The sequence below is a fragment of the Anas platyrhynchos genome, chromosome 30, assembly GCF_047663525.1.
Source record: "Anas platyrhynchos isolate ZD024472 breed Pekin duck chromosome 30, IASCAAS_PekinDuck_T2T, whole genome shotgun sequence".
Taxonomy (NCBI): Eukaryota; Metazoa; Chordata; class Aves; order Anseriformes; family Anatidae; genus Anas; species Anas platyrhynchos.
In genome coordinates, this window is record NC_092616.1 from 5,401,219 (window position 1) to 5,423,317 (window position 22,099).

General features: G+C 57.8%; 1 protein-coding gene across 1 annotated transcript in view; it reads left to right on the top strand.

The window, feature by feature from the left end:
• LOC119712973 (uncharacterized) overlaps positions 1–21,675 on the top strand; it is a 672,213-nt gene extending 650,538 nt beyond the window's left edge. Inside the window, exons 12-13 of the mRNA XM_072029585.1 lie at positions 20,203–20,394; positions 20,483–21,675. Of these exons, the coding sequence (XP_071885686.1) occupies positions 20,203–20,380 (178 nt within the window). The 3' untranslated portion in view covers positions 20,381–20,394; positions 20,483–21,675. The remainder of the gene's footprint in view (positions 1–20,202; positions 20,395–20,482) is intronic.
• The last annotated feature ends 424 nt before the right edge of the window (positions 21,676–22,099 follow it).

Sequence of the window (22,099 nt, forward strand, 5' to 3'; positions counted from 1 at the left end):
GGTCACAGAGCTGAGGTCACATCGCTGAGGATCCCGCGCTGAGGTCACATCTCTGATGTTCCCGCGCTGAGGTTCCCGCGCTGAGCTCACAGCGCTGAGGTTCCCCGGCCGAGGTTTCCGCGCTTAGGTGACATCCCTGAGGTTCCGGCACTGAGGTCACATCGCTGAGGTCAGAACGCTGAGGTTCCCACGCTGAGCTCACATCACTGAGTTTCCTGTGCTGAGGTTCCCACGCTTATGTTACATCGCTGAGGTTCCGGCACTGAGGTCACATCACTGAGGTTCCCACTGTGAGGTCACACTGTTGAGGTTCTACGCTGAGGTTCCCGCGCTGACGTGACACTGCTGAAGTTCCCGCGCTGAGGTTCCCACGCTTTGGTCACATTGTTTAGGTTCCCGCGCTGAGGTCACAGAGCTGAGGTTCCCGCGTTGAGCTCACAGCGCTGAGGTTCCCCGGCCGAGGTTTCCGCGCTTAGGTTACATCCCTGAGGTTCCGGCACTGAGGTCACATCGCTGAGGTTCCCGCGCTGATGTCACTTCGTTGATGTTCCCGCGCTGAGGTCACACTGCTAAGGTTCCCGCGCTGAGGTCACAACGCTGAGGTTCCCGCGCTGAGGTCACATCGCAGAGTTTCCCGCGCTGAGGTCACACTGCTAAGGTTCCCGCGCTGAGGTCACATCGCTGAGGTACCCGCGCTGAGGTCACATCGCAGAGTTTCCCGCGCTGAGGTCACACTGCTGAGGTTCCCGCGCTGAGGTCACACTGCTGAGGTTCCCGTGCTGAGGTTCCCGCGCTCACGTGACATTGCTGAGGTTCCCACGCTGAGGTTCCCGCGCTGAGGTCACAGAGCTGAGGTTCCCGCGCTGAGGTCACATCGCTGAGGTTCCTGCGCTGATGTGCCCGAGCTGGGGTCCCATCGCTTAGGTGACATCGCAGAGGTTCCCGCACTGAGGTCACAGCGCTGTGTTTCCCGCTCTGAGGTTCCCGCACTGAGGTCACTTCGCTGAGGTTCCCGCGCTGAGGTTCCCGCGCTGAGGTCACAACGCTGAGGTTCGCGCACTGAGGTCATATACCTTCGGTGACATCGCTGAGGTTCCCGCGCTGAGGTTCCCACGCTGAGGTCACATAGCTTCGGTGACATCGCTGAGGTTCCCGCGCTGAGGTTCTCACGCTGAGGTCATATCGCTGAGGTTCCCGCACTGACGTGCCCGCGCTAAGGTCCCATTGCTTAGGTAACATCGCTGAGGTTCCCGTGCTGAGGTGACATCGCTAAGGTTCCTGCGCTGAGGTCACAGCGCTGAGGTTCCCACTGTGACAACACACTGTTGAGGTTCCTATGCTGAGGTTCCCGCGCTGACGTGACACTGCTGAGGTTCCCACTCTGAGGTTCCCGCGCTGAGGTCACATTTTTTCGGTTCCCACGCTGACGTCACATTGCTGAGGTTCCTGCGCTGAGGTCACATTGTTTAGGTTCCCGCGCTGAGGTCACGGAGCTGAGGTTCTCGCTCTGAGATCACATCGCTGAGGTTCCCGCGCTGAGGTTCCCGCCCTGAGGTCACATCGCTGATGTTCCCGCGCTGCGGTCAGATCGCTGAGGTTCCCACGGTGAAGTCACATCGCTGAGGTTCCCGCTCTGAGTTTCCCGCGCTGAGGACACATAACTGAGGTCACATCTCTGAGGTTCCCGCGTTGAGGTTCCCGCGCTGAGGTCACATCTTTGAGGTCACATTGCTGAGGTTCCCGCTGTGAGGTCACACTGTTGAGGTTCCTACGCTGAGGTTCCCGCGCTGAGGTCGCATCGCTGAGATTCAGGCGCTAAGGTTCCCGCGCTGAGCTCACATCGCTGATGTTCCCGCGCTGAGGTCAAAACGGTTAGGTGACATCGCTGAGATTCCCGCGCTGAGGTTCCCACGATGCGGTCACATCACTGAGGTTCCCGCTGTGAGGTCACACTGTTGAGGTTCCTACGCTGAAGTTCCCGTGCTGACGTGACACTGCTGAGATTCCCACGTTCAGGTTCCCGCGCTGAGGTCAGAACGCTGAGGTTCCCACTCTGAGCTCACAGCGCTGAGGTTCCCGCGCTGAGGTCACATCGCTGAGGTTCTCGCGCTGAGGTCACAGCGCTGAGGTTCCCGCGCTGAGGTCACATTGTTTAGGTTCCCGCGCGGAGGTCACCGAGCTGAGGTTCCCGCGCTGAGGTCACATCGCTGAGGTTCCCGCGCTGAGGTGCACGCGCTGAGGTTCCCGCGCTGAGGTCAAATCATTGAGTTTCCCGTGCTGAGGTCACTTATCTGATGTCACAGAGCTGAGGTTCCCGCGCTGAGGTCACATCACTGAGTTTCCCGCGCTGAGGTCACATAGCTGAGGTCACATCTCTGAGGTTCCCGCGTTGAGGTTCCCGTGCTGAGGTCACATCGCTGAGGTTCCCTTGCTTTGGTCACGTGGCTGAGGTTCCCGCGCTGAGGTCACATCGTTGAGGTCACATTGCTGAGGTTCCCGCGCTTAGGTCACATCGTTGAGGTCACATCGCTGAGGTTCCCGCGCTGAGGTCACACTGTTGAGGTTCCTACTCTGAGGTTCCCGCGCTGACGTGACAGTACTGAGGTTCCCACGCTGAGGTTCCCGTGCTGAGGTCACACTGCTGAGGTTCCTGCGCTGAGGTCACATCGCTGAGGTTCCCGCGCTGAGGTTACAGCGCTGAGGTTCCCACGCTGAGGTCACACTGCTGAGGTTCCCATGCAGAGGTTCCCGCGTTGAGGTCACATTGTATAGGTTCCCTCACTGAGGTCACAGCGCTGAGGTTCCTACGCTGAGGTCACATTGCTGAGATTCCTGCGCTGAGTTTCCCGCGCTGAGGTCGCATCACTGAGATTCCTGCGCTGAGGTCACAACGCTGAGGTTCCCGCGCTGAGGTCACAACGCTGAGGTTCCCGTGCTGAGGTTCCCGCGCTGAGGTCACATCGCTGAGGTTCCCGCGCTGAGCTCACATTACTGAGGTTCCCACGCTGAGGTTCCCGCGCTGAGGTCACATTGTTTAGGTTCCCGCGCTGAGGTCACAGAGCTGAGGTTCCCGCTCTGAGGTCACAGAGCTGAGGTTCCCATGCTGAGGTCACATCGCTTAGGTGACATCGCTGAGGTTCCCGCGCTGAGGTCACATCGCTTAGGTGACATCTCTGAGGTTCCCGCGCTGAGCTCACATTACTGAGGTTCCTGCGCTGAGGTTCCCGCGCTGAGGTCACAAAGCTGAGGTTCCCGCTCTGAGGTCACAGAGCTGAGGTTCCCATGCTGAGGTCACATCGCTTAGGTGACATCGCTGAGGTTCCCGCGCTGAGGTTCCCACGCTTTGGTCACATCGCTGAGGTTCCCGCGCTGAGGTCACAACGCTGAGGTTCCCGTGCTGAGGTCACATCGCTTAGGTGACATCGCTGAGATTCCCGCGCTGATGTTCCCGCGCTGAGGTCACAGCGCTGTGGTTCCCACGCTGAGGTCAGGTCGCTGAGGTTCCCGCGCTGAGGTTCCCGCGCTGAGGTCCCATCGCTTAGGTGACATTGCTGAGGTTCCCGCGTTAAATTTCCAGCGCTGAGGTCACATCGCTGAGATTCCTGCACTGAGGTTCCCGCACTGAGGTCACAGCGCTGTGGTTCCCGCGCTGAGGTCACAACGCTGAGGTTCCCGCGCTGAGCTCACATCACTGAGGTTCCCGCGCTGACGTGACACTGCTGAGGTTCTCACGCTGAGGTTCCCGCGCTGAGGTCACAGAGCTGAGGTTCCCGCGCTGAGGTCACATGGCTTAGGTGACATCGCTGACATTCCCACTCTGAGGCTCACATCGCTGATGTTCCCGCGCTGAGGTCAAATCGCTTAGGTGACATCGCTGATATTCCCGCGCTGAGGTTCCCACGATGCGGTCACATCACTGACTTTCCCGCTGTTAGGTCACACTGTTGAGGTTCCTACGCTGAGGTTCCCGTGCTGACGTGACACTGCTGAGATTCCCACGCTGAAGTTCCCGCGCTGAGGTCAGAACGCTGAGGTTCCCACGCTGAGGTCACATCGCTGAGGTTCCCGCGTTGAGGTCACATCGCTTAGGTGTCATGGCTGAGGTTCCCGCGCTGAGGATCCCGCGCTGAGGTCACATCGCTGAGGTTCTCGCGCTGAGGTCACAGCGCTGAGGTTCCCGCGCTGAGGTCACATGGCTGAGGTCACATCGCTGAGGTTCCCGCGCTGAGGTCACATTGTTTAGGTTCCCGCTCTGAGGTTCCCGCGCTGAGGTCAAATCACTGAGTTTCCCGCGCTGAGGTCACATAGCTGAGGTCACAGAGCTGAGGTTCCCGCGCTGAGGTCACATCACTGAGTTTCCCGCGCTGAGGTCACATAGCTGAGGTCACATCGCTGAGGTTCCCACGCTTTGGTCACAGCGCTGAGGTTCCCGCGCTGAGGTCACACTGCTGAGGTTCCCATGCAGAGGTTCCCGCATTGAGGTCACATTGTATAGGTTCCCTCACTGAGGTCACACTGCTGAGGTTCCCACGCTGAGGTTCCCGCGCTGAGGTCACAGAGCTGAGGTTCCCGCTCTGAGGTTCCCGCGCTGAGGTCGCATCGCTGAGGTTCCAGCGTTGAGGTCATAGCGCTTATGTGACATCGCTGTGTTTCCCGTGCTGAGGTTCCCGCGCTGAGTTCACATCGCTGAGGTTCCCGCACTGAGGTTCCCGCGCTGAGGTCACATCGCTGAGATTCCTGCACTGAGGTTCCCACGCTGAGGTTCCCGCACTGAGGTTCCCACGCTGAGGTCATATCGCTAAGGTTCCCGCGCAGAGGTCACATCGCTGAGGTTCCCGCGCTGAGGTTCCGGCGCTGAGGTCACATCACTGAGGTTCCCGCGCTGACGTGCCCGAGCTAGGGTCCCATTGCTTAGGTTCCTACGCTGAGGTTCCCGCGCTGACGTGACACTGCTGAGTTTCCCACTCTGAGGTTCCCGCACTGAGTTCACATTGTTTCGGTTCCCACGTTGACGTCACATCGCTGAGGTTCCTGCGCTGAGGTCACACGGCTGAGTTTCCCACGCTGATGTCACATTGTTTAGGTTCCCGCGCTGAGGTCACATCGCTGAGGTTCCCGCGTTGAGGTCATATCGCTTAGGTGTCATGGCTGAGGTTCCCGCGCTGAGATTCCCGCGCTGAGGTCACAACGCTGAGGTTCCCGCGCTGAGGTCACAGAGCTGAGGTTCCCGCGCTGAGGTCACATTACTTAGGTGACATCGCTGAGGTTCCCGTGCTGAGGTTCCCGCGCTGAGGTCACAGCGCTGTGATTCCGGCTCTGAGGTTCCCGCGTCTTGGTCATATCGCTGAGGTTCCCGCACTGAGGTTCCCGCGCTGAGGTCACATCGCTGAGATTCCTGCGCTGAGGTTCCCGTGCTGATATAATATCGCTGATGTTCCCACGCTGAGGTTCCCACGCTTTGGTCACATCGCTGAGGTTCCCGCGCTGAGGTCACATCGCTGAGGTTCCCACGGTGAAGTCACATCGCTGAGGTTCCCGCGCTGAGGTTCCTGCGCTGAGGTCACATCACTGAGGTTCCCGCGCTGAGGTCACATAGCTGAAGTCACATAGCTGAGGTCACAGAACTGATGTTCCCGGCTGAGGTCACATAACTGAGTTTCCCTCGCTGAGGTCACATAGCTGAGGTCACATCGCTGAGGTTCCTGCGCTGAGGTTCCCGTGCTGAGGTCACATCGCTGAGTTCACATCACTGAGGTTCCCGCTGTGAGGTCACACTGTTGAGGTTCCTACGCTGACGTTCCCACGCTGACAAGACACTGCTGAGGTTCCCACGCTGAGGTTCCCGCGCTGAGGTCACATTGCTGAGGTTCCCGCGCTGAAGTTCCCGCGCTGAGGTCACATCGCTGAGATTCCTGCACTGAGGTTCCCGCGCTAATATCACATCGCTTATGTTCCCGCGCTGAGGTTCCCGCGCTGAGGTCACATCGCTGAGGTTCCCGCGCTGAGCTCACATCACTGAGGTTCCCGTGCTGAAGTCCCCACGCTGACGTGACACTGCTGAGGTTCCCATGCTGAGATTCCCTAGCTTTGGTCACATCGCTGAGGTTCCTGCGCTGAGGTCACATCATTTAGGTGACATCGCTGATGTTCCCGCGCTGAGGTTCCCACGCTGAGGTCACATCGCTGTGGTTCCCGCGCTGAGGTGACATCGCTGAGGTTCCTGCGCTGAGGTCACATCGCTGAGGTTCCCACTGTGTGAACACACTGTTGAGGTTCCTACGCTGAGGTTCCCGCGCTGACGTGACACTGCTGAAGGTTCCCACTCTGAGGTTCCCGCGCTGAGGTCACATTGTTTCGGTTCCCACGCTGACGTCACATTGCTGAGGTTCCTGCGCTGAGGTCACACAGCTGAGGTTCCCACGCTGAGTTTCCCACGCTGATGTCACATTGTTTAGGTTCCCGCGCTGAGGTCACAGAGCTGAGGTTCCCGCGCTGCGGTCAGATCGCTGAAGTTCCCGCGCTGAGGTAACATTGCTGAGGTTCCCGCGCTGCGGTCACATCGCTGAGGTCACATCGCTGAGGTTCCCGCTGTGAGGTCACACTGCTGAGGTTCCCGTACTGAGGTCACATTGTTTCGGTCCCCGCGCTGAGGTCACGGAGCTGAGGTTCTCGCGCTGAGATCACATCGCTGAGGTTCCCGCGCTGAGGTTCCCACGCTGAGGTCACATCGCTGATGTTCTCGCGCTGCGGTCAGATCGCTGAGGTTCCCACGGTGAAGTCACATCGCTGAGCTTTCCGCTCTGAGGTTCCCGCGCTGAGGTCACATCACTGAGTTTCACGCGCTGAGGTCACATAGCTGAGGTCACATCTCTGAGGTTCCCGCGTTGAGGTTCCCGCGCTGAGGTCTCATCGTAGAGGTCACATTGCTGAGGTTCCCGCTGTGAGGTCACACTGTTGAGGTTCCTACGCTGAGGTTCCCGCGCTGAGGTCACAGAGCTGAGGTTTCCGCACTGAGGTTACCACGCTTTGGTAACGTCGCTGAGGTTCCCGCGCTGAGGTCACATCGCTGAGGTTCCCGCGCTGAGGTGCCCGCGCTGGGGTCCCATCGCTTAGGTGACATCGCAGAGGTTCCCGCGCTGAGGTCACAGCGCTGTGTTTCCCGCTCTGAGGTTCCCGCACTGAGGTCACATAGCTTCGGTGACATCGCTGAGGTTCCTGCGCTGAGGTTCCCACGCTGAGGTAACATCGCTGAGGTTCCCGCGCTGAGGTGCCCGCGCTGAGGTCACATTGCTGAGGTTCCCCCGCTGACGTGCCCGCGCTAGGGTCCCATTGCTTAGGTAACATCGCTGAGGTTCCCGTGCTGAGGTGACATCGCTGAGGTTCCTGCGCTGAGGTCACATCGCTGAGGTTCCCGCTGTGAGGTCACAGCGCTGAGGTTCCTACGCTGAGGTTCCCGCGCTGATGTGACACTGCTGAGGTTCCCGTGATGAGGTTCCCGCGCTGAGGTCACATTGTTTCGGTTCCCACGCTGACGTCACATTGCTGAGGTTCCTGCGCTGAGGTCACACGGCTGAGGTTCCCACGCTGAGGTTCCCACGCTGATGTCACATTGTTTAGGTTCCCGCGCTGAGGTCACAGAGCTGAGGTTCCCGCGCTGAGGTTCCCACGCTTTGGTCACGTCGGTGAGGTTCCCGCCCTGAGGTCACAGCGCTGAGGTTCCCGCGCTGAGGTCACAGCGCTGAGGTTCCCGCGCTGAGGTCACATCGCTGAGGTTCCCACTGTGAGGTCACACTTCTGATGTTCCCGCGCTGAGGTCACATTGTTTAGGTTCCCGCACTGAGGTCACATCACTGAGGTTCCCGTGCTGAGGTCACATCGCTTAGGTGACATCGCTGAGATTCCCGCGCTGAGGTTCCCGCGCTGTGGTCACAGCGCTGTGGTTCCCACGCTGAGGTTCCGGCACTGAGGTTCCCACTCTGAGGTCACATCGCTGATTTTCCCGCGCTGAGGTCACAGAGCTGAGGATCCCGTGCTGAGGTCACATCGCTGAGGTTCCCGCACTGAGGTTCCCGCGCTGATATCACATCGCTGAGGTTCCCGCGCTGAGGTCACAGCGCTGAGTTTCCCGCGCTGAGGTCACAACGCTGAGGTTCCCGTGCTGAGGTTCCCGCGCTGAGGTCACATTGTTTAGGTTCCCGCGCTGAGCTCACAGAGCTGAGGTTCCCGCGCAGAGGTTCCCACGCTTTGGTCACATTGTTTAGGTTCCCGTGCTGAGGTCACATCGCTTAGGTGACATCGCTGAGGTTCCCGCGCTGAGGTCACATCGCTGAGGTTCCTGCGCTGACGTGATACTGCTGAGGTTCCCACGCTGAGGTTCCCGTACTGAGGTCACAGCGCTGAGGTTCCCGCGCTGAGGTCACATCGCTGAGATTCATGCGCTGAGGTTCCCTCGCTGAGGTCACATCCCTGTGGTTCCCGCGCTGAGGTTCCCGCGCTGATATCACAACGCTGAGGTTCCCGCGCTGAGGTCACATCGCTGAGCGCACATCGCTGAGGTTCCAGCACTGAGGTTACATCGCTGAGGTTCCCGCGCTGCGGTTGCATCGCTGAGGTTCCTGCGCTGAGGTCACATCGCTGAGGTCACATCGCTGAGATTCCTGCTGTGAGGTCACACTGTTGAGGTTCCCACGCTGAGGTTCCCGCTGTGAGGTCATATTGTTTAGGTTCCCGCGCTGAGGTTCCTGTGCTGAGGTTCCCACGCTGAGGTTCCCACGCTTTGGTCACATCGCTGAGGTTCCCGCGCTGAGGTCACATCGCTTAGGTGACATCGCTGAGATTCCCGTGCTGTGGTTCCCGCACTGAATTCACATCGCTGAGGTCACATCGCTGAGGTCACATCGCTGAGGCTCCCACTGTGAGGTCACACTTTTGAGGTTCCTACGCTGAGGTTCCCGCGCAGACGTGACATTGCTTAGATTCCCACTCTGAGGTTCCCACGCTGAGGTCACATCGCTGAGGTTCCTGCGCTGAGGTCACAACGCTGAGGTTCCCGCGCTGCGGTCACATCACTGAGGTCACATCACTGAGTTTACCGCGCTGAGGTCACAGAGCTGAGGTCACAGAGCTGAGGTTCCCGCGCTGAGGTTCCCGCGCTGAGGTCACATCACTGAGTTTCCCGCGCTGAGGTCACATAGCTGAAGTCACAGAGCTGAGGTTCCCGCGCAGAGGTCACATAACTGAGGACACATCGCTGATGTTCCCGTGCTGAGGTCACGTCGCTGAGGTTCCCACGCTTTGGTCACGTCGCTAAGGTTCCCGCGCTGAGGTCACAGAGCTGAGGTTCCCACTGTGAGGTCACACTGTTGAGGTTCCTACGCTGAGGTTCCCGCGCTGACGTGACACTGCTGAGGTTCCCACGCTGAGGTTCCCGCGCTGAGCTCACATCACTGAGGTTCCCGTGCTGAGGTTCCCGCGCTGAGGTCACATAGCTTAGGTCACATCGCTGAGGTTCCCGCGTTGAGGTCACACCGCTTAGGTGACATCGCTGAGGTTCCCGTGCTGATGTTCCCGTGCTGATGTCACATCGCTGAGGTTCCTGTGCTGAGGTCACATCGCTGAGGTTCCCGCGCTGAGGTTCCCAAGCTGAGGTCACATCGCTGAGGTGCCCGCGCTGAGGTCTCAGCACTGTGGTTCCCGCTCTGAGGTTCCGTCACTGAGGTCACATCGCTGAGGTTCCCACGGTGAAGTCACATCGCTGAGGTTCCTGCGCTGAGCTTCCCGCGCTGAGGTCACATCGCTGAGGTTCTCGCGCTGAGGTCACATCGCTGAGGTTCCCGCGCTGAGGTCACATCGCTGAGGTTCTCGCGCTGAGGTTCCCGCGCTGAGGTTCCCACGCTTAGGTCACATCGCTGAGGTTCCCACGGTGAAGTCACATCGCTGAGGTTCCTGCGCTGAGCTTCCCGCGCTGAGGTCACATCGCTGAGGTTCCCGCGCTGAGGTCATATCGCTGAGGTTCCTGCGCTGAGGTTCCCTCGCTTAAGTGACATCGCTGAGGTTCCCGCGCTGCGGTCACAGTGCTGAGGTCACATCTCTGAGGTTCCCACGCTGAGGTCACATCGCTGAGGTTCCCGCGTTGAGGTTCCCGCGCTGAGGTCGCATCGCTGAGATTCATGCGCTGAGGTTCCCGCGCTGATATCACATCGCTGATGTTCCCGCGCTGAGGTTCCTGCGCTGATATCACAACGCTGAGGTTCCCGCGCTGAGCTCACAGCGCTGAGGTTCCCGCGCTGAGCTCACATCACTGAGGTTACCCTGCTGAGGTTCCCGCGCTGCGGTCACATCGCTGAGGTTTCCGCGCTGTGGTCACATCGCTGAGGTCACATCGCTGAGGTTCCCGCTGTGAGGTCACACTGTTGAGGTTCCTTACCTGAGGTTCCCGCGCTGACGTGACACTGCTGAGGTTGCCACTCTGAGGTTCCCGCGCTGAGGTCACATAGTTTTGGTTCCCGCGCTGAACTCACATTAATGAGGTTCCCACGCTGAGGTTCCCACGCTGAGGTCACATCGCTGAGGTTCCCGTGCTGAGGTGCCCACGCTGAGGTCACATCGCTGAGGATCCCGCGCTGAGGTCACAGCGCTGTGGTTCCCGCTCTGAGGTAACATCGCTGAGTTTCCAGCGCGGAGATCACATAGCTGAGGTCACACTGCTGAGGTTCCCACTCTGAGGTTCCTGCGCTGAGGTCACATTGTTTAGGTTCCCGCGCTGAGGTGACAGAGCTGAGGTTCCCGCGCTGAGGTTCCCATGCTTTGGTCACATTGTTTAGGTTCCCGCGATGAGGTCACAGAGCTGAGGTGCCCGCTCTGAGGTTCCCGCGCTGAGGTCACATCGCTGAGGTTCCCGCGCTGAGCTCACATCACTGAAGTTCCCGCACTGAGGTTCCCGCGATCACGTGACATTGCTGAGGTTCCCACGCTGAGGTTCCCGTGCTGAGGTCACATCACTGAGGTTCCCGTGCTGAGGTCACATAGCTGAGGTCACATCGCTGAGGTTCCTGCGCTGAGGTTCCCGTGCTGAGGTCACATCGCTGAGGTTCCCACGCTTTGGTCACGTCGCTGACGTTCCCGCGATGAGGTCACATCGCTGAGGTCACATCACTGAGGTTCCCACGCTTTGGTCACATTGCTGAGGTTCCCGCTGTGAGGTCACACTGTTGAGGTTCCTACGCTGAGGTTCCCGCGCTGATGTGACACTGCTGAGGTTCCGACGCTGAGGTTCCCGCGCTGAGGTCACATTGTTTAGGTTCCCACGCTGAGGTCACAGAGCTGAGGTTCCCGCGCTGAGGTTCCCACGCTTTTGTCACATCGCTGAGGTTCCCGCGCTGGTGTCCCATCACTTATTTGACATCGCTGAGATTCCTGCGCTGAGGTTCCCGCGCTGATATCACATCGCTGATGTTCCCGCGCTGAGGTTCCCGCGCTGATATCACAACGCTGAGGTTCCCTCGCTGAGCTCACAGCGCTGAGGTTCCCCGGCCGAGGTTTCCGCGCTTAGGTGACATCCCTGTGGTTCCGGCACTGAGGTCACATCGCTGAGGTTCCCGTGGTGCGGTCACATTGCTGAGGTCACAACGCTGAGGTTCCCGCGCTGAGCTCACATCACTGAGTTTCCCGTGCTGAGGTTCCCAAGTTTATGTGACATCGCTGAGGTTCCGGCACTGAGGTCACATCACTGAGGTTCCCACTGTGAGGTCACACTGTTGAGGTTCCCACGCTGAGGTTCCCACGCTGACGTGACACTGCTGAGGTTCCCACGCTGAGGTTCCCGCGCTGAGGTCACAGTGCTGAGGTTCCCACGCTGAGGTTCCCGCGCTGAGTTCACATTGTTTAGGTTCCCGCGCTGAGCTCACAGAGCTGAGGTTCCCGCGCAGAGGTTCCCACGCTTTGGTCACATTGTTTAGGTTCCCGTGCTGAGGTCACATCGCTTAGGTGACATCGCTGAGGTTCCCGCGCTGAGGTCACATCGCTGAGGTTCCTGCGCTGACGTGATACTGCTGAGGTTCCCACGCTGAGGTTCCCGTACTGAGGTCACAGCGCTGAGGTTCCCGCGCTGAGGTCACATCGCTGAGATTCATGCGCTGAGGTTCCCTCGCTGAGGTCACATCCCTGTGGTTCCCGCGCTGAGGTTCCCGCGCTGATATCACAACGCTGAGGTTCCCGCGCTGAGGTCACATCGCTGAGCGCACATCGCTGAGGTTCCAGCACTGAGGTTACATCGCTGAGGTTCCCGCGCTGCGGTTGCATCGCTGAGGTTCCTGCGCTGAGGTCACATCGCTGAGGTCACATCGCTGAGATTCCTGCTGTGAGGTCACACTGTTGAGGTTCCCACGCTGAGGTTCCCGCTGTGAGGTCATATTGTTTAGGTTCCCGCGCTGAGGTTCCTGTGCTGAGGTTCCCACGCTGAGGTTCCCACGCTTTGGTCACATCGCTGAGGTTCCCGCGCTGAGGTCACATCGCTTAGGTGACATCGCTGAGATTCCCGTGCTGTGGTTCCCGCACTGAATTCACATCGCTGAGGTCACATCGCTGAGGTCACATCGCTGAGGCTCCCACTGTGAGGTCACACTTTTGAGGTTCCTACGCTGAGGTTCCCGCGCAGACGTGACATTGCTTAGATTCCCACTCTGAGGTTCCCACGCTGAGGTCACATCGCTGAGGTTCCTGCGCTGAGGTCACAACGCTGAGGTTCCCGCGCTGCGGTCACATCACTGAGGTCACATCACTGAGTTTACCGCGCTGAGGTCACAGAGCTGAGGTCACAGAGCTGAGGTTCCCGCGCTGAGGTTCCCGCGCTGAGGTCACATCACTGAGTTTCCCGCGCTGAGGTCACATAGCTGAAGTCACAGAGCTGAGGTTCCCGCGCAGAGGTCACATAACTGAGGACACATCGCTGATGTTCCCGTGCTGAGGTCACGTCGCTGAGGTTCCCACGCTTTGGTCACGTCGCTAAGGTTCCCGCGCTGAGGTCACAGAGCTGAGGTTCCCACTGTGAGGTCACACTGTTGAGGTTCCTACGCTGAGGTTCCCGCGCTGACGTGACACTGCTGAGGTTCCCACGCTGAGGTTCCCGCGCTGAGCTCACATCACTGAGGTTCCCGTGCTGAGGTTCCCGCGCTGAGGTCACATAGCTTAGGTCACATCGCTGAGGTTCCCGCGTTGAGGTCACACCGCTTAGGTGACATCGCTGAGGTTCCCGTGCTGATGTTCCCGTGCTGATGTCACATCGCTGAGGTTCCTGTGCTGAGGTCACATCGCTGAGGTTCCCGCGCTGAGGTTCCCAAGCTGAGGTCACATCGCTGAGGTGCCCGCGCTGAGGTCTCAGCACTGTGGTTCCCGCTCTGAGGTTCCGTCACTGAGGTCACATCGCTGAGGTTCCCACGGTGAAGTCACATCGCTGAGGTTCCTGCGCTGAGCTTCCCGCGCTGAGGTCACATCGCTGAGGTTCTCGCGCTGAGGTCACATCGCTGAGGTTCCCGCGCTGAGGTCACATCGCTGAGGTTCTCGCGCTGAGGTTCCCGCGCTGAGGTTCCCACGCTTAGGTCACATCGCTGAGGTTCCCACGGTGAAGTCACATCGCTGAGGTTCCTGCGCTGAGCTTCCCGCGCTGAGGTCACATCGCTGAGGTTCCCGCGCTGAGGTCATATCGCTGAGGTTCCTGCGCTGAGGTTCCCTCGCTTAAGTGACATCGCTGAGGTTCCCGCGCTGCGGTCACAGTGCTGAGGTCACATCTCTGAGGTTCCCACGCTGAGGTCACATCGCTGAGGTTCCCGCGTTGAGGTTCCCGCGCTGAGGTCGCATCGCTGAGATTCATGCGCTGAGGTTCCCGCGCTGATATCACATCGCTGATGTTCCCGCGCTGAGGTTCCTGCGCTGATATCACAACGCTGAGGTTCCCGCGCTGAGCTCACAGCGCTGAGGTTCCCGCGCTGAGCTCACATCACTGAGGTTACCCTGCTGAGGTTCCCGCGCTGCGGTCACATCGCTGAGGTTTCCGCGCTGTGGTCACATCGCTGAGGTCACATCGCTGAGGTTCCCGCTGTGAGGTCACACTGTTGAGGTTCCTTACCTGAGGTTCCCGCGCTGACGTGACACTGCTGAGGTTGCCACTCTGAGGTTCCCGCGCTGAGGTCACATAGTTTTGGTTCCCGCGCTGAACTCACATTAATGAGGTTCCCACGCTGAGGTTCCCACGCTGAGGTCACATCGCTGAGGTTCCCGTGCTGAGGTGCCCACGCTGAGGTCACATCGCTGAGGATCCCGCGCTGAGGTCACAGCGCTGTGGTTCCCGCTCTGAGGTAACATCGCTGAGTTTCCAGCGCGGAGATCACATAGCTGAGGTCACACTGCTGAGGTTCCCACTCTGAGGTTCCTGCGCTGAGGTCACATTGTTTAGGTTCCCGCGCTGAGGTGACAGAGCTGAGGTTCCCGCGCTGAGGTTCCCATGCTTTGGTCACATTGTTTAGGTTCCCGCGATGAGGTCACAGAGCTGAGGTGCCCGCTCTGAGGTTCCCGCGCTGAGGTCACATCGCTGAGGTTCCCGCGCTGAGCTCACATCACTGAAGTTCCCGCACTGAGGTTCCCGCGATCACGTGACATTGCTGAGGTTCCCACGCTGAGGTTCCCGTGCTGAGGTCACATCACTGAGGTTCCCGTGCTGAGGTCACATAGCTGAGGTCACATCGCTGAGGTTCCTGCGCTGAGGTTCCCGTGCTGAGGTCACATCGCTGAGGTTCCCACGCTTTGGTCACGTCGCTGACGTTCCCGCGATGAGGTCACATCGCTGAGGTCACATCACTGAGGTTCCCACGCTTTGGTCACATTGCTGAGGTTCCCGCTGTGAGGTCACACTGTTGAGGTTCCTACGCTGAGGTTCCCGCGCTGATGTGACACTGCTGAGGTTCCGACGCTGAGGTTCCCGCGCTGAGATCACATTGTTTAGGTTCCCACGCTGAGGTCACAGAGCTGAGGTTCCCGCGCTGAGGTTCCCACGCTTTTGTCACATCGCTGAGGTTCCCGCGCTGGTGTCCCATCACTTATTTGACATCGCTGAGATTCCTGCGCTGAGGTTCCCGCGCTGATATCACATCGCTGATGTTCCCGCGCTGAGGTTCCCGCGCTGATATCACAACGCTGAGGTTCCCTCGCTGAGCTCACAGCGCTGAGGTTCCCCGGCCGAGGTTTCCGCGCTTAGGTGACATCCCTGTGGTTCCGGCACTGAGGTCACATCGCTGAGGTTCCCGTGGTGCGGTCACATTGCTGAGGTCACAACGCTGAGGTTCCCGCGCTGAGCTCACATCACTGAGTTTCCCGTGCTGAGGTTCCCAAGTTTATGTGACATCGCTGAGGTTCCGGCACTGAGGTCACATCACTGAGGTTCCCACTGTGAGGTCACACTGTTGAGGTTCCCACGCTGAGGTTCCCACGCTGACGTGACACTGCTGAGGTTCCCACGCTGAGGTTCCCGCGCTGAGGTCACAGTGCTGAGGTTCCCACGCTGAGGTTCCCGCGCTGAGTTCACATTGTTTAGGTTCCCGCCCTGAGGTCACAGAGCTGAGATTCCCGCGCTGAGGTTCCCACGCTGAGGTCACATCGCTGAGATTCCCGCGCTGAGGTGCCCGCGCTGGGGTCCCATCGCTTAGGTGACATCGCTGAGGTTCCCACGCTGAGGTCACATCGCTGAGTTTCCCGCGCTGAGGTCACAGAGCTGAGGTCACAGAGCTGAGGTCACAGAGCTGAGGTTCCCGCGCTGAGGTCACATCACTGAGTTTCCCGCGTTGAGGTCACATAGCTGAGGTCACATCTCTGAGGTTCCCGCGTTGAGGTTCCCGTGCTGAGGTCACATCGCTGAGGTTCCCACGCTTTGGTCACAGCGCTGAGGTTCCCGCGCTGAGGTCACATCGTTGAGGTCACATTGCTGAGGTTCCCGCTGTGAGGTCACACTGTTGAGGTTCCTACGCTGAGGTTCCCGCGCTGAGGTCACATCGCTGTGGTTCCCGCGCTGGGGTCCCATCGCTTAGGTGACATCGCTGAGGTTCCCACGCTGAGGTCACAGCGCTGAGGTTCCCGCGCTGAGGTTCCCGCACTGAGCTCACAGTTCTTAGGTTCCCGCGCTGAGGTCACACTGCTGAGGTACCCACGCAGAGGTTCCCGCGTTGAGGTCACATTGTATAGGTTCCCTCACTGAGGTCACAGCGCTGAGGTTCCTACGCTGAGGTCACATTGCTGAGATTCCTGCGCTGAGTTTCCCGCGCTGAGGTCGCATCGCTGAGATTCCTGCGCTGAGCTAACAGCGCTGAGGTTCCCCGGCCGAGGTTTCCGCGCTTAGGTGACATCCCGGAGGTTCCGGCACTGAGGTCACATCGCTGAGGTTCCCGTGGTGCGGTCACATCGCTGAGGTCACAACGCTGAGGTTCCCGCGCTGAGCTCACATCACTGAGTTTCCCGTGCTGAGGTTCGCACGCTTATGTGACATCGCTGAGGTTCCGGCACTGAGGTCACATCACTGAGGTTCCCACTGTGAGGTCACACTGTTGAGGTTCCTACGCTGAGGTTCCCACGCTGACGTGACACTGCTGAGGTTCCCACGCTGAGCTTCCCGCGCTGAGGTCACAGTGCTGAGGTCCCCACGCTGAGGTTCCCGCGCTGAGGTCACAGCGCCGTGGTTCCCACCCTGAGGTCAAAGAGCTGAGGTTCCCGCGCTGAGGTTCCCACGCTGAGGTCACATCGCTGAGGTTCCCGCGCTGAGGTGCCCGCGCTGGGGTCCCATCGCTTAGGTGACATCGCTGAGGTTCCCGCGCTGAGGTCACATCACTGAGGTTCCCGCGCTGAGGTCACAGAGCTGAGGTCACAGAGCTGAGGTTCCCGCGCTGATATCACATCGCTGAAGTTCCCGCGCTGAGGTCACATAGCTGAGGTCACATCTCTGAGGTTTCCGCATTGAGGTTCCCGTGCTGAAGTCACATCGCTGAGGTTCCCACGCTTTGGTCACAGCGCTGAGGTTCCCGCGCTGAGGTCACATCGTTGAGGTCACATTGCTGAGGTTCCCGCTGTGAGGTCACACTGTTGAGGTTCCCACGCTGAGGTTCCCGCGCTGAGGTCACAACGCTGTGGTTCCCGCGCTGAGGTCACATTGCTGAGGTTCCCGCGCTGAGCTCACATCACTGAGGTTCCCGCGCTGATGTTCCCGCGCTCACGTGACATCGCTGAGGTTCCCGCGCTGAGGTCACATCGCTGTGGTCACATCGCTGATGTCACATCGCTCACACAGGGGCCTTGGATGCAGGTCCCATGGACTGATAAGGGTGTAGTTTGCAAAGTAACCACTGATTTTATCCTCACTGATGACCTGTTGTACCCCTCCAGAGTCCTGCCTCAAGGCACAAATGGTAGGGAGACCTGGCTGGTGAGAGCTGAGGCCTGTGGAGATGACCGAGACACAACAGCCATTTCAGCCAAGGGCCGTGTAGAAGAGAAAAGAAAAAAGAGAACATTTAAAAGAGAACAGAATAGGTTTAGCTTTGCCTGTGACACATGACTCCTTTTGCTCTGCTGACAGCCTCTGCAGGCTGACCTACACATAAGGAGTAGGGACAGGTTCAGTTGTCCTACATGTGGCATCTGCTGCCATTTCAGTTGGCCTGAGGAATGCCCCATCAGATTCCCAGAGGATTAACCTCAAATTTCAGCAGGTATTTCCATCTGATCAGTTCCTGCCTGTCTTCTATCTCCACTAAGGAGCTATTGTGGCTCAATAATTCGCATTAAGGTGCCTATGTTGTGGACACCTGAACTGAGGCCTGAGGAATCCCAGCTCCTGTGGGTCTGTGGCAGATATGGGAGGGAGCTGAGATCCCTTTCCAGCCCCAGGAATAACAACCAGCATGAGATGCCTTGACTGACTGCTGAATTATTTCCTGAAGTGGGGATGAAGGAGATCAGTCCCTGACCATGACTTCATGTCCAAACTGATACTGGGACAAGAAAATGTGATTGTTACACTTAATTGGTGTTCTGTAAGGAGAAATGAGCCTGCTGTCAAGAAGTGTATGTGCCATGTGAGGAAGGGAACCCAAGGGATTCCTTCAGGCTGTTTCCCAGCAGGTTCCCCTGCAGCCCCAGGACCATGTGCAGGGAGCCTGGTGGGGGGCAGAGCAAGGGAGGCCTTGGGCTGGGCCTCTGCTGCTGAGCTGTGCCGGGCTCCTGGGCCCAAGGGGAGCTCCTGGCAAGCGGGCAGCGCTGCAGAAAGACAGCTCTGCCCAGGAGCAGCTCCTCTGCACAGCGCAGCAGGCCTGGGGGCACAGCCTGCAGAGACACAGTGCTTAAAGGCAGGCAGAAGTGGCAGCATGCCCAGAGCTCACCGGGGGAGAAGACTTCCCAGCCCTGCACCCGGTAAGTGTCTGGCTGGAGGGCAATGCAGCCGCAGTTCGTGGAGGCAGGAGAAGCCGGGCGTGCAGGCAGGGGTGTCCAGGGCTGTGGTGCAGAGCAGGGTCCCTGCTGTGCCCCAGGGGCTGTGTGCCGGGGCAGGGCCTCTGCCGCCTGCCAGGCTCAGCACTCAGCCTGCCTGGGGAGCTGCCCAGGGCGCTGCGGGGAGAAGCTGCGGGTGGAAGGAGCCCCCCGGCATGGCAGGGTCCTGCTGCTGGTGGGAGGCTGCTGCCTGGGGCAGCCTGCTCACAGATCCACAGCACACCAAGAGAATTTCAAAGGGAACTTCACTCTCATCTTTCCTTAGGCTCTGCTTTCAGTTTTCTCTTCTTTTAGCTCACTGGGAATAGAAATAGAAGCTGTTATTTCCAGGAGGAGCCTAAGACTCATACGCCATCAGAAGGAGGTTTAGAAGAATCCCCAGAAACACCCTTTCCTGCCTCTCAGCCCCTAGAAAGCTCCACCATCACCCCTTACATAGTGTCAGCAGGGTCTGTGTGACCTGGGCTCTAGGACATGTCCCCAGCGAGCTGCCCCTGGGCAGAGCCCTGCTGCCAGGAGGTGTCTGCAGGGCAGAGCTGAGCACCCAGCGGGTGGGATGGGGGCTGAGAGCTTCAGGCAGGAGGCGTGGGGACAGAGACCCAGCTGCAGGCAGGGAAAGCTGCAGGCAGTAGAGCCATGGGCAGGGAGTGAGAAGGAGCTGCTCCCAGCAGCAAGATGGGAGGCTGGATTTGGGCACTTGCCCTGCCAACACCTTCTTCATACAAACTCCTTAGTTTCTTTTCTCATCTAATAATAATATCATGAGATTCTTTTGACTAACTAGTCTTTTGGGTATGAGAATTTGTGTGCGGCTCAAAAACTGGTGATGATGTTCCTATCACTCAGATATGCTATGAATAAAAGGCATCCATGTTCCCTCCTAACTGTTGAGTCTCGGCAAAATGCTGTGTGTGGAGAAGGAGCTGACTCGCCCTTCAGGACACCACATCTAAGGAAATTTGACTCTTTACATGGGGCTTCTGCTGGGCTGCATATATCCTTGCAGAAGGCTCAGCTCTGCCCTAGCAACCCTGTGTTATCTAGCAGCCCCATGGAGAAGACATGTCAGTCCTAAGGCTGTAGAAATGTTGCTGAATGGTTGTATATGGGCAGCTGCTATGACCCTTCTGTGTCCGTGGTGAAAGGCAGAGAGCTAAGATCCTCCTCAGATATGATGATATGGGTGAGGGGTTAAGAGGTCTGCTCTTTGAAAATGGATTCCTGTGCTCTCAGCAGCATTAAGGCTCTATTCAGGGGAACACCTGAGTGTGACCTTTGCCTTTTGGGACCTCCAAGATTTCCATGGGTGGGCAGGACAAACACCAATGATATATACCTAAAAGGAACCTCTTAGATGAGGTGCAGAAACTTTAAAAAACACACTGGAGTCTGGATGGTGGGTTTTCACAAGAACAGAGAAAATAGTTTGATATCTCATCTGTATTTAATCCAAGAACAGCCCATGTTCTCATTTACCTAACTGTGGAGGGCAGGACTGCCTCCTCGAGAGCCCTTCTCATCCCAGTGGCGCCATCAACCAGCACCGACCACAGCTCATGAAAGGGACCTGCAAAGGTGTTCCTGAAAGGGGAGAGGCAGTCTGGGAGGTTTGTACAAGAAATGGAGTGGGTTTGATCACAGTGTTCTGTCCTAATGTTTTCCTGTTTTTTCCTCCTCATACAGCTCTCCATACCCAGATTACTTCGCTCACTCTGATCTCAAGGACAGAGTCATTGCCTCACAGGACCCACAAGATTTCACCTGGAGTGCAGCAGTAATGCCAAGGACTTCCAGAGTCCCCTGCTCCCAGCAGCACCCTCTGGCAGCACCAACTAGAACCAGCAAGGCATCTGCGATATAGATTTTCCTGAAAGGGTAGCAGCAGTCTTGAGGTGTAACAAGAATTAGAGTACATTTTGCTCACATGGTCTAGCCTAACATTTTGCTTTATTTTCCTCCTCAGACTGGTCCCCAGGCCCAGAAGAGTCAAATGTCCAACAGCAGCTCCAGCACTGAGTTCCTCCTCCTGCCATTCGCAGACACATGGGAGCTGCAGCTCCTGCACTTCGCACTCTTCCTGGGCATCTACCTGGCTGCCCTCCTGGGCAACGGCCTCATCCTCACCGCCGTAGCCTGTGACCACCGTCTTCACACCCCCATGTACTTCTTCCTCCTCAACCTTGCCCTCCTCGACCTGGGCTGCATCTCCACCACTGTCCCCAAAGCCATGGCCAATTCCCTCTGGGATACCAGGGCCATTTCCTACTCAGGATGTGCTGCACAGGTCTTTTTCTTCTTCTTTTTCTTTTCAGCAGAATATTATCTTCTCACTGTCATGTCCTATGACCGCTATGTTGCCATCTGCAAGCCCCTGCACTACGAGACCCTCCTGGGCAGCAGAGCTTGTGCCCAGATGGCAGCAGCTGCCTGGGGCAGTGGATTTCTCCATGCTGCGCTGCACACTGCTAATGTGTTTTCTCTGACACTTTGCCAAGGCAATGCTGTGGACCAGTTCTTCTGTGAAATCCCCGAGATCATCAAGCTCTCCTGCTCAAACTCCTACCTCAGGAAAGTTTGGATTATTATGGTTGGATTCTGTTTAGCATCTGGGTGTTTTGTTTTCATTGTGCTGTCCTATGTGCAGATTTTCAGGGCTGTACTGAGGATGCCCTCTGAGCAGGGACAGTACAAAGCCTTTTCCACGTGTCTCCCTCACCTGGCAGTGGTCTCCCTGTTTCTCAGCATGACCATATTTGCCTACCTGAAGTCCCCCTCTATCTCACTGTCTCTGGACCTGGTGGTGGCAGTTCTGTACTCTGTTGTGCCACCAGCATTGAACCCCCTCATCTACAGCATGAGAAACAAGGAGCTTAAGAGTGCTGTTCGGAAAGTGTTTTCATGGATATTTCTGATTGGTGATAAATTTCCCCTGTATCTACACAAATGACTTCCCTTGCAGGCCTGCTCATTATTGAAATTGTTATCCTCAGTATCATTTGCATTTACTAATTTATTAGCAATATGTTTCTTTATTCATCGGCTATCTACTGAGGAATGAAACCGTTCTGTTTACTACTGAGGCTTTATAATATGTGTATAACAGCAGGCCAGAACAAACTCTGTGATAGGATCTGCCTAATAAAATTGTATCTCCCACTTCTTGAAGACGTGGTTCTTCTTTCAAAGCTGGTGCCAAGACCAGGGCTGAGCACCTGCTCCCTGAAAAGCCTGTTGCTCTATGGATAAGGGAAAGAAAAAGCTCATTTTGTGAGTTGTGAGAGACCAAGGGTAGGATTTAGGAGTAACCTGTTGGTGTCTGATGACAGCAGAAATGGTTAACAGTCACTGAGGTATATAACCATGACTGTCCCACAAGTGTCAGGGCAGAGGACATCCTCCAGGAAATTAATGGGGAGCTGCCTGAAGAGCCTAGGTGTTCTCCCTGAGTATCATGTGTCTGGGGTGGTCAGTGACTGGAGCCCCACAAAGTGAGAGATCACTTCACCCAAGATGAAGTCACCATAGGGAGAATGCCAAATATAGATGTCCACGTGCACACAAGGACACTGCAATGCCTGGG